The sequence below is a fragment of the Mauremys mutica genome, chromosome 12, assembly GCF_020497125.1.
Source record: "Mauremys mutica isolate MM-2020 ecotype Southern chromosome 12, ASM2049712v1, whole genome shotgun sequence".
In the NCBI taxonomy this organism is placed as follows: Eukaryota; Metazoa; Chordata; order Testudines; family Geoemydidae; genus Mauremys; species Mauremys mutica.
The window spans coordinates 6,108,769-6,122,881 of record NC_059083.1 but is presented as its reverse complement, the minus strand read 5'-3'; the positions used below and the strand labels follow the sequence as shown (position 1 = coordinate 6,122,881).

Sequence of the window (14,113 nt, the reverse complement as noted above, 5' to 3'; positions counted from 1 at the left end):
TCCTAAATCTCCTGTACACGTAGAAGAGCCCAAAAGGTGCTATCAGTGTAATTCCACTGATCACCTGAAGAATAAACACCCTGTGCTAGAAGGAAGCAGGCACCCAATAGCTCATGTTAGTTCTGCTGTCCTCAACGCAGAGGTTAGCCTCTGCAGAACCAGATATGGAGCATGTGAAGGCTGTCCAAACTGATGGCAGGGAATACTTGGGGCAGAGGGCTACAGGGGCCCAGATCTCTCTGGTTAAGCAGAGTGTGGTCCCAAAGGCCAGTATGTTACCTGGCCAAATGGCAGAGATTGTGGGGGTGGGTGAAAGCAGATGCCTCATACCACTAGCTAAAATCCATGTGGTGTGGGAAGGTTTGGAAAGTGTTTTGACTGTGGGGGTAATAGAACACCTCCTAGTCGACCTGCTTCTTGGTAATGATTTTTTACGTGTAGCTCAGATTAAAGTCTGTGCTTTTATGAGCCACAATGATATTGCCAGTTCAGGCTGCTCCAGGGAAGGATGCTGGATCTGCAGCAAACTAGCAGAGAAACCAGAAGGCAGAGCAAAGTGTTTATAACCTGGATGAGTCAGGCCTTGTCCTTTCAATGGGGCTGTCCCAAGCTGCTTCAGTGAGTGGGGGACTTGATGGGGCTGAGGAGGAGGGGGACAGCCCAGCAACAAGGAAGTGACGCTCCTCTCTGTGGAATCTCTGGCACCCATGACCTTTCCAGGCTGAGGGCAGCCCCTGTGTTTAGGTTTAATAACATTTGGAGCCTGCCACGTAAAATCCATCCATGGGTCTGTTGTTATTTTGCTGCTGTGTCCTCATCAATGGTCCTTTTGCTGGCCACATGCAACTACCCTTGGCCTGAATTAACCCCTTGTAATCATACAGCCAACAGCACAGTGACAGACGGCATGACTGTGGTTGCTGGAGGGGCTATACTCAATAGTGCAAGTAGGGCGGTACCCTCCAGTACACAGTACTGGCGAGAGATTTTTAGCAGGTATGGGGTACCAGAAAGATTTGGGGCTAGCCCGCCCTCTGGAGGGGATGGGTGGGGTTGCGCTTGGCTCCTTAAAGGAGCCGAACATGGCTAGGGAGGGCCATTCTTTCTTTATATGGCTTTAACAGCACAATGCATGTGCTAACAAAGGCTTTGTTTAAGTTTGTTAGCTTATGTATTGTGCTGTTAAGTTGGTCAGAAGTTCTCCAGAGAGAGGGGTGGAAGGGGGACGGAAGGTGTTTAAATTGTATTTTTGATTCCGTTTCTCCCCATTGGTCTGAATTATCCATGACATTCATACTGCATCACATCAAGTCCAGATCATTAGAGGAATGCCTCTCCTTGCACTGTAAAATTGCTGTGCCACATGCATGGATTCTATGGGAATGGGAGCAACCTCATGGCCCTGCAGCATTGCTACTAGTTCTACGCTGTCAGCAACTCCTCGGGTTGCCCCTGGGAAAGCATTGCCAATTGCATGTATAGTGTCACCAGTGAGTCACTCAAGTTTTGTTATGAAACTAAGACCACAACAGACTCCTTTCCATTCTTCTGTAAGCCGTTGTGGTCTCGAACGGGACATACACCCTCAAACGCAACCAGTGACAGCCTCCCAGGTGGCAGAAGGTGCAGGATAGTCCTGGTTTCCTCTGCTGCTTGTGGAGCAACCATACCTCTACGTGTCATCATTGTCATTGGAACTCAGATACTTCCGTTTCCCGGAGATGAACTGCAGCTGTCTCTGATCGCACCAGCAGGCAAGAATATCACAGTTCCTCGTAACCTGGGAACCGCTGAACGAGACGTTAGCTGGACATAACCTGATTCAGCAAGGTCCCCCAGACTGGGTAGTTCCATTAAAGGGCACACTTTGTGACAAGCTCATGCCAACAATTTGTTTAAATTCTATGGGCACGTTGCCATTTCTGAGGGATTCCATGAGCTCGGATTGTACAGAATGGAATTGGGCCAACAATAAAACAGGTTTACATTTTGACCCTCTGATCACAAACCTCGCTCCCCTCTGATATTTAAGAGCCCCAATTTCAGGACCCCATATGTTAAAATTGGATCAACAAGAACATTTGGTTCTTCAACCTCAGACTTCTCTGAAGGAGGTTCAAATCCACCTAGACACATGAATATCTCTCACATTGCACCTGCATGTGCTTCCTTGATTGGAACTAGCCATAAGGGTTGGGATGAATGGGGAAAAATGTGGCAAGGGGACGACCATGTACATAGAGTAAAAAGGGAATGAAGTGATTGTCAGCGGCAAGCGGCGTCATCGAGAGGCGTCGCTGCCGAAATGCTGCAGAAATTCGGCAGCATTTCAGCAGGTGCTCCACCTCCACCATGGTCCTTCATCTGGCGGGCGCCAGACGAAAAGGTTGGGGACTACTGGCTTAGCCTCTGTGACTAGACTCTACTACAGCTACCGAAAGCTACAGTGCATCTGAAATCCCTGGCCCCCAGACTGCACCAGTCTCTACGTTTCGAGGCCCATTTCAGTGGTTTAAGGCTGCAGGACCTAGACAGCCCTGGCTGTGACAGGACCCTTTGAAGTCACGTGAGAGGAGTGGAATTCAGCTCTCAGAGGCGGCACTTCCTGACGTTGGATTGAGATCAATTACGTTCACATACCTAGCAGCAGGCTGCCTTGAAAACACAGCCAGGTGCTCTTATCAGCTGCTTGCATCATGGCTGGGGAGATAGTCTATGCCGATCTGAACCTCTCCCCTGGCTTTCCTGGCTCCAGGACACCCCTTTCAGCTCAGCCCCTTGGTAAGTGATTTTTATTTCCCCAGGGGTGGTGGGGGAGGGGGCTTGTAAACCCACAGATGGATTTTGCTGGGGAGCCCCTTGCTTTCAATGACTACCCCAGAGCAGGTCTGTGCCAGGGGAATTTTTGGCTTTTGGGGAGCTGGCTGCAACACTTTTGATCAGCTCCCTGTAGCAGCTCACTTCTGTGTGCGGGGCTCTCGGTGCAGAAGCCTGGGGTAGAAAGGGGAAGTCCATGCACCCACTCGCCAGTCTGGATGGTGCATCAGACGGCACTTCTCCAATTACGACCCACCGAGCTCTAGCTGGGGGCTTGTGGTGCTCTAGATGGTTGCATGATGGACTCAGGCTACTAGGGCATTGGCAAGAATAATTTGAACTGCTCAGACACCTCCCTGGAGTCGGGGTGAGCTTAGGCACTACATTAACTCTACGTGCTATTGAGATAGTGGGGGCTAGCAGCATTGCACTGACCCTCGGCAGACTTGAGGTGTAGTCCAGTCTCTGTCGTGGGCTAGTCACCCTACGCCTCTATTTCCCCTCCACCGAGCTTTTTGAAGCAGGGGCTGTCTCTGCCTATAGGCTCCTGCAGCCCCCAGCCCAACAGGGCCCTGATCTCACAGAGGATCTCAGAGTGCTAGTGGAATTGACTCTTCCTTCCGAGGAAAGCTGGTACATGCAACTGGAATGCTGCAGTCAGGCATCCTCTGTAATGGTCCACGGAGCTGCTACTAGAAAGCCGAGGAGTGCTGGCTGGGTGGGGAAGGCTGGCGTCCGGGGTAAGCCCCTGCACTGGGAATCTGGACATGATGGGTCCTTATTTAGGGCCAGGGATTTCTCAAGTGCTCAGCCCCCGAGAGCTGGAGCCAGTTTTCAGTACACAGATCAGCACCCAGCCTGCCTCCGCCCCTATACTGCATACCAGCAGCCCACAGGGGCAGGATTTTGCTGCAAGTGACCAGAGGAGAATTTCACCCAGTGCAGGTACAGCGTAGGGCAGCAATAAGCTACACTGCCAAGCCCCCTTCTGCCCCCCCGAAAAAAACCCTTGCTGGAAACCATTCTCTGCTGAGGTGGGGGTCTGGGAGCAGTAAGGAGAATTTCTGCTGCTCCAGATAATCCGAGTTGCTCCGGACTGTCCATAAATTAGAGCAACCCCAGGGCTGCTCTAATTGACACCGGAGGCTGTTTTGGAGAAGCCCAGAATCACAAGCCCCAGGGTTGCACTTCCCCTGCTGCACAGAATCTCTGCAATGCATGGCCTTAACATGCTTCTTAAAAAACCCTTCAAGAAACCTACGATTCTAACCTCACTCTGGGCAGCCCTGACTTCACAGCTCCTATATTTAAGCTATTGTTTCCTCTCCCTGCCTCCCAACCTTTGTGGGAGAAATTGACATTTCTGGAGCGGGCCCAGCGCAAAGGCCAATGCCTTACTTATAGCCTGCAAAATAGGACTTAAGTGGTGTCTGGCATTTGTGTTGGTTCTCTACACAGGGGTGAATTTCATCCCATGCACCCAGCGTCTTCAGGACAGGGCATGTCTCTTGTGAGGTGTCTGTGATTCATGCACGTTGCATGTCTGTAAGTGTCATTCTGATTGTCAGGTCTGACCCCCCACATAACCCAGGCCAGAGTGTTTCACCTACAGATGCCGGCTTTGATTAGAATTCAGCAAAGAACTTAACGCACGTGCCTCTCTTTAACCACTTCCTTAAGCCCCATTACAGTCTATGGGACCGCAGCACATTGTTAAAGTTAAACCCACATCCAAGTTCTTTGCTGGATAAGCATGTTTTGCTGAACTAACTGACAGGACTGAGTCTAACAGGATGGGGCACTCTGTCCTGGGAAGCAGGGACTCTGAAAGAGATTTGGGGGTCATGGAGGATAATCAGCTGTACATGAGCTCCCGGTGCGACGCTGTGGCCTAGAGGGCTAATGTGATCCTGGGATGTATAACCAGGGGGATCTCGAGTAGGAGTAGAGAGGTTATTTTACCACTGGATTTGGCCCTGCTGCGACCGCTGCTGGCAACCTGTGTCCAGTTCTAGTCATCACAATTCAGGAAGGATGTTGCTAAATTGGAGAGGGGTCAGAGAAGAGCCACAAGAATAATTAAAAGATCAGAAAAGCTGCCTTCTAGTGATAAATAGATGGAGCTCCTTGAGTCTAAGAAAGAGAGGGTTAAGGGGTGACTTGATGACAGTCTTAAAGTATCTACATGAGAAAAAATGAACAACTTGTTTATCTAGCAGAGAAAGGTTATTACACGATCCTGTGGTTGGAAGTTGAAGCTAGACAAATTCAGACTGGAAATAAGGTGTAAATTTTTACCAGGGAGACGAATTAATCATTGGAACAATTTACCAAGGGTCGTGCTGGATTCGCCATCACTGACAAGTTTTAAATCAGCCCTGGGTGTTTTTCTATAAGATCTGCTCTAGGAATTATTCTGAGGAAGCTCTCTGGCGTGCGTAATACAGGAGGTCAGAATGGTTCAATCGGTTTGTGACAAGGGCAGGTATTCTTGTTCTTGGACCTTTTCCATGGAATCTTTTTAATCACCATTTTTTTGTTTTCAAACATCATCATTTTGAAATGTTTTGATTTCACGACAGAGAAATGTTTAGAAGAGGTTTAGAAAACATGACGGATGAGGAGAGATTGAAAGAACTGGACGCGTTTAGTCTAGAGGAGGGACGACTGAGGGGGGACATGAGACCAGTCTTCCAGTATGAAAAAGGTTGTTATAAGGAGGGTGTTGATCAATTGCTCTCCATGGCCACTGAAGGTACGATAAGCAGTGATCAGCTTAATTTGCAGCAGGGGAGATTTAGGTTAGATTTTAGGGAAAATGTTCTAACTCTACGCATAGTTAAGCACTGAACCAGGTTAGCTAGGGAGGTTGTGGAAACTCAGGCATTGGAGGTTTTTAAGAATAGGTTAAACAAACACTAGTCAAGGATGGTCTGGGGTAAATATGGTCCTGGCTCAGTGGGGGGTGAGGGATGGGGGAGGTGGGGCTACATGACCTCTTGAGGTCCCGTCCAGCCCTACAGTTCTGTGATTCTGTGTCTTCAAGATTGAAAGATGTTCAGACTGAAACAATGTCATGTGACTGAGCTGACCAATCAAGCTCGGTCATGCAACATAGTAATTAAACCTTGAAAATGGAAAGAGAAAGCACTGATCCAAAGCCGTTTACAAATGTGAAAAAATTTCCAGCCAGAGTTGTTGCAAATGGGAAACCTTTGAGAAAATCAAATCTGGGAAAGCAAAATAATAGTGATGCTGAATCCTGCCCGGCCATTGTAGGTTGCTCAGGGCACGACCCAGGCTCCACCATCCCTGGCTAACCTGGGCTGCTCTTTGCACGTCTTCTGTGCTGTTATGTTCTGAGAGTTTTCTCTCTCTGGGGACTGCTCGATGGAGGGAGTCTTTGCTAGGCCCCTTTTGCATGTTCTTCCAGCTGCCCAGTGGCCAATGCGCCGCTTCATTCTTAACATAAGAACGGCCATACAGGGTCAGGCCAATGCTCCGTCTAGCCCAATATCCTGTCTTCCAACAGTGGCCAAAGAAAACGAATCCCAGATCTTTCCAACTTCCGTTCTGGATAATTTTAGAGAGCAGGTGATGTTGTTCTCTCTAATGGGATCTTGGCATTTGTTATTCATTCATTTAATTTAATGTCTAAATACCTTGGAAAGCAAATGCCTTAGAAAATAACTAGACATCAGGCTACACCTTTGGTGGATTTCCAGCTTTCACATCAATATATTAGGGTGGAAATAACATTTGAGTTGAACTTTCATAGTTTAGTCTTTAAACTGTAGATTTGCAATGACCAAATCTTGTTTAAGTTGGTCCACACAGCTGCTGCCTTGCCAATTTGGGACATTATTTCTTCCCGGACTTTCCGTTGGCATGCATGTTACAGCCAAGATATGCAAATACATAATGAAGACAATAGACAATAATTAAGAACAATACAATCAAACAGAAAAACAAACCCCCAAAACAACAAACAAATATGGCGAGGAATAAAAAAAAAAAAGAGGGAGGAGGAGTTTTCATTTAAAAATGCAGGAAATGTAAAATAGAGAAAGTGTCAATATTTTCATAAAAATTCCCATTTTCAAGAAAATGGCCAAAATTTCATCCCATTGACTTGACATAAAGAGTCAGGCAGCTCTCGAGTCATCCCAGACTGGCCTACAGAGGAAAACAGGTGAGTGTATAGGCCCCAATCCTGTAATAAACTCCATGTGGGCATAGGATTCTACTCACACTGTAAGCTTGGGGCCATATTTTTTGTTGAAATGGTCTTCCATACACCAGATTCCAACTGTTTTTCACCAGACGTTGGCTCTTACAGGTCCTGCATGTCCCTGGTGGCATCGGACAGCGCTGTGGGGCGGATGGATTGGGAATATTGTCCTGGTGGTTGCTGTGATAGTGCTGGGGATTTGGGGTGAGTAGCTGACAGCTCTGTGTTTATTTGCGCGGGTCCATCAGTGTATAGCATGGATTGTCCCGTCCCTCCAGAACTCCATTGTGGAGCCCCTCCCACTAGCTGGTAAATTTCTTTGATGTTCCAAAGAGCTTGACTGTAACAGAGAGAAAATTAGATAAATGGGTGTGCATGGGGATGGATGGATGGAGAACTAGATAGATCCAGGCATACACTAGAACTGGTTAAAGGTAAGGGGAACATTTTAGTGATATATTTAAAACAAAACAAACAAAAACTTGCCACCCTCTTTTCAAAATTCAAAAGACCCCCTAAATTTTGAAAGTTCAAAATTTAGAAAGCTCCGCAAGTTGTCTGAAAAATGGGAGGGAGTGGGGAGAATTATGTGAAAGTTTTATCATTTTCCCTCATTTTTTGTTTCAAATTTCAAAATTACATCGACATTTTAAAATTAGAAAAAAATTTCAGCCAACTGTTACTAGCACTGACTGAGAATTTCTCATCCAAATGTGTTTTTTAAAAGGAAAAAGACAGTCCCTGCCCCAGCTGAGTTCAGGGCCCCGTTGTGCCGGGCGCTGCACAGACACACAGCGAGAGACAGTCCCTCTCCTCCCCCCGCAAGAGCTCACAATCTAAATAGGCACAACAGTCAAAGAAAAGAGGTGAAATTACTTGGCCAAGCTTGTACAGCAGATCTGTGGCACAGCTAAGATTTGAATCCCGATTTCTTACCCATTAACTCACGCTGTCTTTCCATTAATCACGCTGGGTGCTGGACTGGCCAGTACCACCCCCTGGGAGTTTCAGAGGCATTGCTGAAATTTCAAAAACTCAAACATTTCCACTTGCTAGAAAATCTGGAGCAGGGGGAAATTATCCTAGTATACCCCCTCCCCCAGCTTTTCATCAACATTGGGCGTTTTAATACAAATGTCATCAGAATGTAAGATTAGAAAAATGTAGCTGGTCGATAAATAGACAAAGGATGTCACCAAAATATGGCTGGGGATTTTTCCCCTAAATAGCTTGTTCCCATCGGCAGGCTGACATGTCAGACCGTGGGTGATGGGACTGGGTGGGAGCTCACAGGTTCTCAGAGACGAAGGCTGGCTCAGTGGGTCAGGTGCTAATCTGGGACTCAGGAGTTCGGGGACCAGTTCCTGGGTCTTGCACAGATTCCGATGTGATCCTGGGCTGGTCCCTTAAGGCTGGAATTCCACAGGGGTTTAGACACCTAACAATGGAGCTTGGGATCTAGTGGGTTGTTTTTAGGCACCTAATGCTTATTGAAATCGATGGGAATTGGGCACCTAGGACCTAGGTTCTTAGATGTATTTAGGTGCCCAACACCCAAGGGAGCTAGGTGCTTCTGAAAACACTACTTGGGGCCTATCTGCAGCTTTAGGTGCCTAAATCCCTTTAATAATCTGTCCCCATGAGCCTCCCCTGCGTCACAGGGAATGTGGGTGAGGGTCAGAGACAGCAAGTGATGGGGGCAGATAAACGCCACAAGAGACAGGCTGTGCCCCCTCAGGGTGGCTGCATCGGAGGGGGAGGCTGTCTGGGAGCCCTGTTCTGACAGAGCCAACGTCCGCAGCAGCAGAGAACCCCTGACACCGGACGCTGTGACCACCGCCCTGACACCCACACGGCTGCAGCCCAGCATCTCAGCTTCCTGTGCGATCTCACACCCCCGCCCACGCGGCTCCTGGCCCCTCCTCTCACTGGAGCATGACACAGGGTGAGGAGGGCTACACAACATTGAACCTGCAGCCCCAGTGGGGTGGGTCAGGTGGCCTGTTCCCCAGCCGGGAACCCAGGATGGTCCTCGGCATCTTGAGGAGCTCCATGCCTCAGTTTCCCCACCTGTACAATGGGGATAACAGCCCCTGCCCTGCCTCACGGGAGGTTGAGAAGATAAATCCAGTACAGACTGAGGTGCTTTGATACACTGGTGATGGGCACCCAGCTCCCACTGATTTTCAGTCCAGAAACTTTTAGACCAGGGCCCTGAAGTCAGTGGCGATGGGGCTGAACAGGCTTTGGAGCAGCCCGTGTCTCCGCATGGCTCTGTGCTGGTGCCTTTACCAGCAACTCCCTCGTCACATTGACCAGTCGCCCTCACTCCCACTGACGCTGTTTTGCAGTTTCCTACTTCGTGTCTGAGAAGGGCCAGACCCCGGCAGCCCCTGGGAGCGACGGAGCCGGGAGCAGAGACCCCAGCACAGCAGAATGCAGCGCCCGCCTGGAGCGTTTCCGATCCCAGCTGTGCCCCCCGGCCACGGCCGGCCCAGCAGGTAACCCCAGCGCGTGTGTCTGAGTGTTTCCGATCCCAGCTGTGCCACCCGGCCCAGCCTGCCCCAGGCACGGCTAGTTCAAACCCAGCAGCCATCCCAGCCCCTGGGGATCCTGCAGGGCAGGGACACGCCGCCCCCTGCTGGCTGCACCGATCTGCCACCAGCCCCGTTCGGTGCCAGGCTATGAATGTACCTGCCTCAGCTGGGACCAGGCATGGGGCAGCGACATCTAGTGGCCATTCAGGGTAGTACCCAGCCATGAAGATTTTAATAACGTCATACAAAACTGTCCAATTTTTTTCCAGTGTGTGGAGGGGGGGGGGGTTCACATCTTATTAGTGAGATTGTCTTATGGTCCCACCCCCTCCCGTTCCCTGGCATCTGGGCCCCATGTCCCCTCCCAGTCCCCATCGCCCCAGGTTCCCAGCCTCCCGTCCTGTTCCCAGCTTAACACCACCCTTCCCCGCAGTACCTCCAAGACCCTTCTAGGTCATTCTGGCCACGTAAAGGGACCATAAAATGGGTCCATAGGCCGCTGAGAATCTCCCCTGTCCTGGTGTGGGGGGAGGGGAGGAAGTTGCTCTCTGGCTGGTGTGGAGCTGGGTTAAGGGCCCTCACCCACCCCATTCCAAACCCCCCAAATGGGGGGCAGATTGGTGGTGTGGCTAGAGTGCAGTGCGCTATGGGTGTTCTCTGCTCCCCAGGGCCCATGTGGGAGCACGGGATAAGGCAGAGCAGCCCCAAGGCTGCTGTAACTGACACCAGCAGCCAGGCAGGGCCTGACCCAGCCCCAGATTTCAGGGAGCACAAAGGGGACTCAAACCAATTTAAACCCTGTTCCTGCCCCAGTTTCAAGACGGGAGTAGCTGGGAACGAGGCCCAGAGGGCTCAGAGCATTAATGACGCCCGTCCCTCTGCAGGGGGCTCCGGGTGCAAACTCTGCCCCACGGACTGGCAGCTGCGCGGGGACAAGTGCTACTGGGTCTCCAGAGGAAGTAAAACGTGGAGCGAGAGCCGCGCCGACTGCTCAGCGAGGGGCTCCCAGCTGCTGGTGATCCGGGACCGGGAGGAGCTGGTAAAGGGGACGGTACCTTCCTGCTGGAGCTGCCCCTGCAGGGCGGGGCCCTGGGTGCAGAGTCTAAGGGCGCACAGGCTACACGGTAGGGCTGGGATTGTCATAGCTGCTAGAGGATTTGGACACCCCATTCCAATTGTTAATAATGGGGTCTCCAAGTCCCCTAGGGGGTTTTGACAATCTCAGGCTAATTCAGTCGCCCCAGGATCAGGGGCACACAAAGGCAGCTTAAACTCACTGGTACCTGCTCCCTCCTGGGGTGTGCCCAGCACAGCTCAGCTGGAGAGAGGGCTGGGGGTGTGAGGATGGGGGCTACAGAGAGACGGAGAATGTATGCAGAGGCGAAAGGAAGCCGGTCCAGTCCGGCATACCAGCAAGAGCCGGTACGCCGTGCTGGACTGGAACAGCTTCCCTGATGCTGATTTAAAGGCCCAGGGCTCCAGCAGCTGCAGGGAGCCCTGGGGCCTTTAACATGCTGCCGGAGCTCTGGCAGCAGGGCTTGGGCGGCGCTTTAAAGGCCCCGGGGTGCCCGGCAGTGGCAGCAGCACCAGGCCTTTTACATCCCACCGGAGCCCTGCCACCTGCAGTAGGGCTCCCGCGGTGATTTAAAGGGCCTGGAGCTCCGTGGCGGCCAGAACCCCAGGCCCTTTAATTCGCCCCTGAGCTCCCAGCCACCTTTAAGTTACTTTCACCGCTGGATGTACTGGGATTGATGGATGGATAGAGGGGTGTCTAGGGGTGATAGTTGGATAGATGGATGGGTGTCTATGGGGACAGATGTATGGAGCTGGATACTGGGTGTGTATAGGGATAGATGGACAGACAGACATACAGACGTTCTGGTCCTGAAGTTGTTGACAACCTGGATTCACAAGAAAAGAGCCCGTCAGCACGTCTGGTCACCAGCTGCCTGTCCCACACTCACTGCAGGAGTCCCTAGAGCACCTGACGCACGGTCCAAATCAGTTCTGGGTCGGACTGTCCGTCCCCTCCCCGGAGAAGGCCTGGACCTGGCTGGACGGCTCCCGGCTGGATCAGACCCAGTGAGTGATTCCTTGAGTCAAACCCTTTCCCTCCCCTCCGTGGGCAGAGGGGGCCAGGGCCAGGGCTGGGGGAGGTTTGGGGGGAAGGTCGGGAGCTCAGGGGGAGCCGTGTTCAGTGTCAGACGATGCTGAGACCCCAGGAGGGGGGCTGGGGAGCCCGGCTGAGAGGGGGGCTGGGTGGGAGCAGACAGGGCCATGGGGCAGGGAGAGATTTGCCCATCCCCCAGCACAGAGATGGTGGCTGGAGCCCTGGGGGCGGGGGAGGTTGCCCAGAGTCGGGGTGTGGAGGGAGAAGAGCAAAGGGGCCAGGCCAGAGCCCTGGGGACCCCCCAGACAATGGGGCAGGGGGGAGGGGGAGACACAGAGCAGCCAGAGGCAGGAGGGGGCAGCGTCGGCCCAGCCCGGTGGGGAGGAGACGCGGAGCAGGGGAGGGAGCTGGTCAGGGTCTAGCCCGGCAGGAAGGAGGAGGCTGGAGCAGGCCCCTGGGCTCTGGGCAGGGAGAGGCCGTTCGAGACCCTGGCCAGGGCCTGACAAAGGGGAGAGGGGGCAGCCCCCAGGGCAGAGCTGGAGGAGACGACGGCTGTGGATCCGATTGGAACAGGGAAGAGCCGCTACCGACTGCGTGTGATGGACCCACACGCGCTGACAGGGCCCCTCTCCTTCGTCCCGCAGGCTCCCACTGTCAGGCCCGGCTGAGGAGAACAGCTGTGGGGTGGTGAACAGGAATCGAATTCGTTCTGACATCTGCAGCTCTGCATTTCAGTGGATTTGCCAGAGAGACGCCATCCCGCTCTGAACAGGGTACGAGGGAGACCTCAGCGCACGTCACCGTTATCCCCATGTCACACACGGGGAAACTGAGCCACAGCCACTGACCTGCCCAAGATCACAGCGAGTTTGTGGCAAAGTAAAAGTGGAATCCAGGGGGTCTGACCCCCAGCCCCCCTCCCTCTAACGCATCAGCCCCTCCCCCTCTCCCAGGGCTGGGACTAAACCCCAGGAGTCCTGGCTCCCAGTCCTACCTCAGGTGAAAGAGTTTAAAGGGTTAATTCCATAGAGAAGAACAATTCCCAGCTCTGGCGTTACACATTCCAGCAGGAGTTGGACGCGCTGCAGGGGCAGGCTTGGGCCGTAGCTATAATGCTCTGCACAGCCCTGGGGCAGTTTAACCTTCTCCGCCCTGGAACTGGGAGGGAGGAATCTGCCAGATTCTCAGCGGGTGTAAATCAGCCTCCATCCAGGGACTCCAATGGAGCAGCACTGACTGACCCGAGCTGGGATCTGGCCCCAGTGACTCCAGTGGTGCTAGGGTGGATTCACACCAGGTGGGGATCTGGGTTTTCACCTGTATTTCACTCCTGGTTAATTTCTTTGCACCTCTCTGCCAGGTCCCACTCTGAGCTCTCTTCCCCGGCCCATCCACTGCTCCCGTCCGGCCTGTGACCTGACGCGCCTCTGCCCATCCTGCCGGAACGGATCGTTAACTCCTGTCACTAATGATGGGGTCTCAGCTTCCCCAGTCAGGCTGACATGCTGTTCACTTGCTACCTCCTCAGAGCATCGTTAAGGGGATCAGAGCCCCGATCCCAAATGGAACCTTTCCATGCATGTTAGAATCATAGAATCTTAAACTTTAAGGTCAAAAGGGACCATTATGATTGTCTAGTCTGACCTGCTACACAACAGGCAACAGAATCTCACCCACTCACTCCTGTAACAAACCTCTGACCTATGTCTGAGCTATTGAAGTCCTCAAATCATGGTTTAAAGACTTCAAGGTGCAGAGAATCCTCCAGCAAGTGACCCGTGCCCCACGCTGCAGAGGAAGGCGAAACCCCCCAAATCCGTCCTGGAGGAAAATTCCTTCTCCACCCCAAATATGGTGATCAGCTAAACCCTGAGCATGTGGGCAAGACTCACCAGCCAGCACATATATAGGAAAGAATTCTCTGTAGTAACTCAGATCCCATCTGATCTAACATCCCTATCACAGGCCATTGGGCATATTTACCACTAATAGTCAAACATCAATTAATTGCCAAAGTTAGGCTATCCCATCATCCCATCCCCTCCATAAACTTATCAAGCTTAGTCTTGAAGCCAGATATGTTTTGCCCCCACTGCTCCCCTTGGGAGGCTGTTCCAGAACTTCACTCCTCTGATGGTTAGAAACCTTCGTCTAATTTCAAGTCTAAACTTCCTGATGGCCAGTTTATATCCATTTGTTCTTGTGTCCACATGGTACTGAGTTTAAATAATTCCTCTCCCTCTCTGGTATTTATCCCTCTGATATATTTATAAAGAGCAATCATATCCCCCCTCAGCCTTCTTTTTGTTAGGCTAAACAAGCCGAGCTCTGTGAGTCTCCTTGCATAAGACAGGTTTTCCATTCCTGGGAACATCCTAGTAGCCCGTCTCTGCACCTGTTCCAGTTTGAATTCATCCT

General features: G+C 51.8%; 1 protein-coding gene across 1 annotated transcript in view; it reads left to right on the top strand.

Annotated features, from left to right (window-relative positions):
• LOC123346025 (killer cell lectin-like receptor subfamily B member 1) overlaps window positions 1–13,368 on the top strand; it is a 26,631-nt gene extending 13,263 nt beyond the window's left edge. Inside the window, exons 2-7 of the mRNA XM_044983219.1 lie at window positions 7,157–7,252; window positions 9,400–9,549; window positions 10,470–10,624; window positions 11,555–11,667; window positions 12,340–12,468; window positions 13,056–13,368. Coding sequence (XP_044839154.1) covers window positions 7,157–7,252; window positions 9,400–9,549; window positions 10,470–10,624; window positions 11,555–11,667; window positions 12,340–12,463 — 638 coding nt within the window. The 3' untranslated portion in view covers window positions 12,464–12,468; window positions 13,056–13,368. The remainder of the gene's footprint in view (window positions 1–7,156; window positions 7,253–9,399; window positions 9,550–10,469; window positions 10,625–11,554; window positions 11,668–12,339; window positions 12,469–13,055) is intronic.
• Window positions 13,369–14,113: the final 745 nt, after the last annotated feature.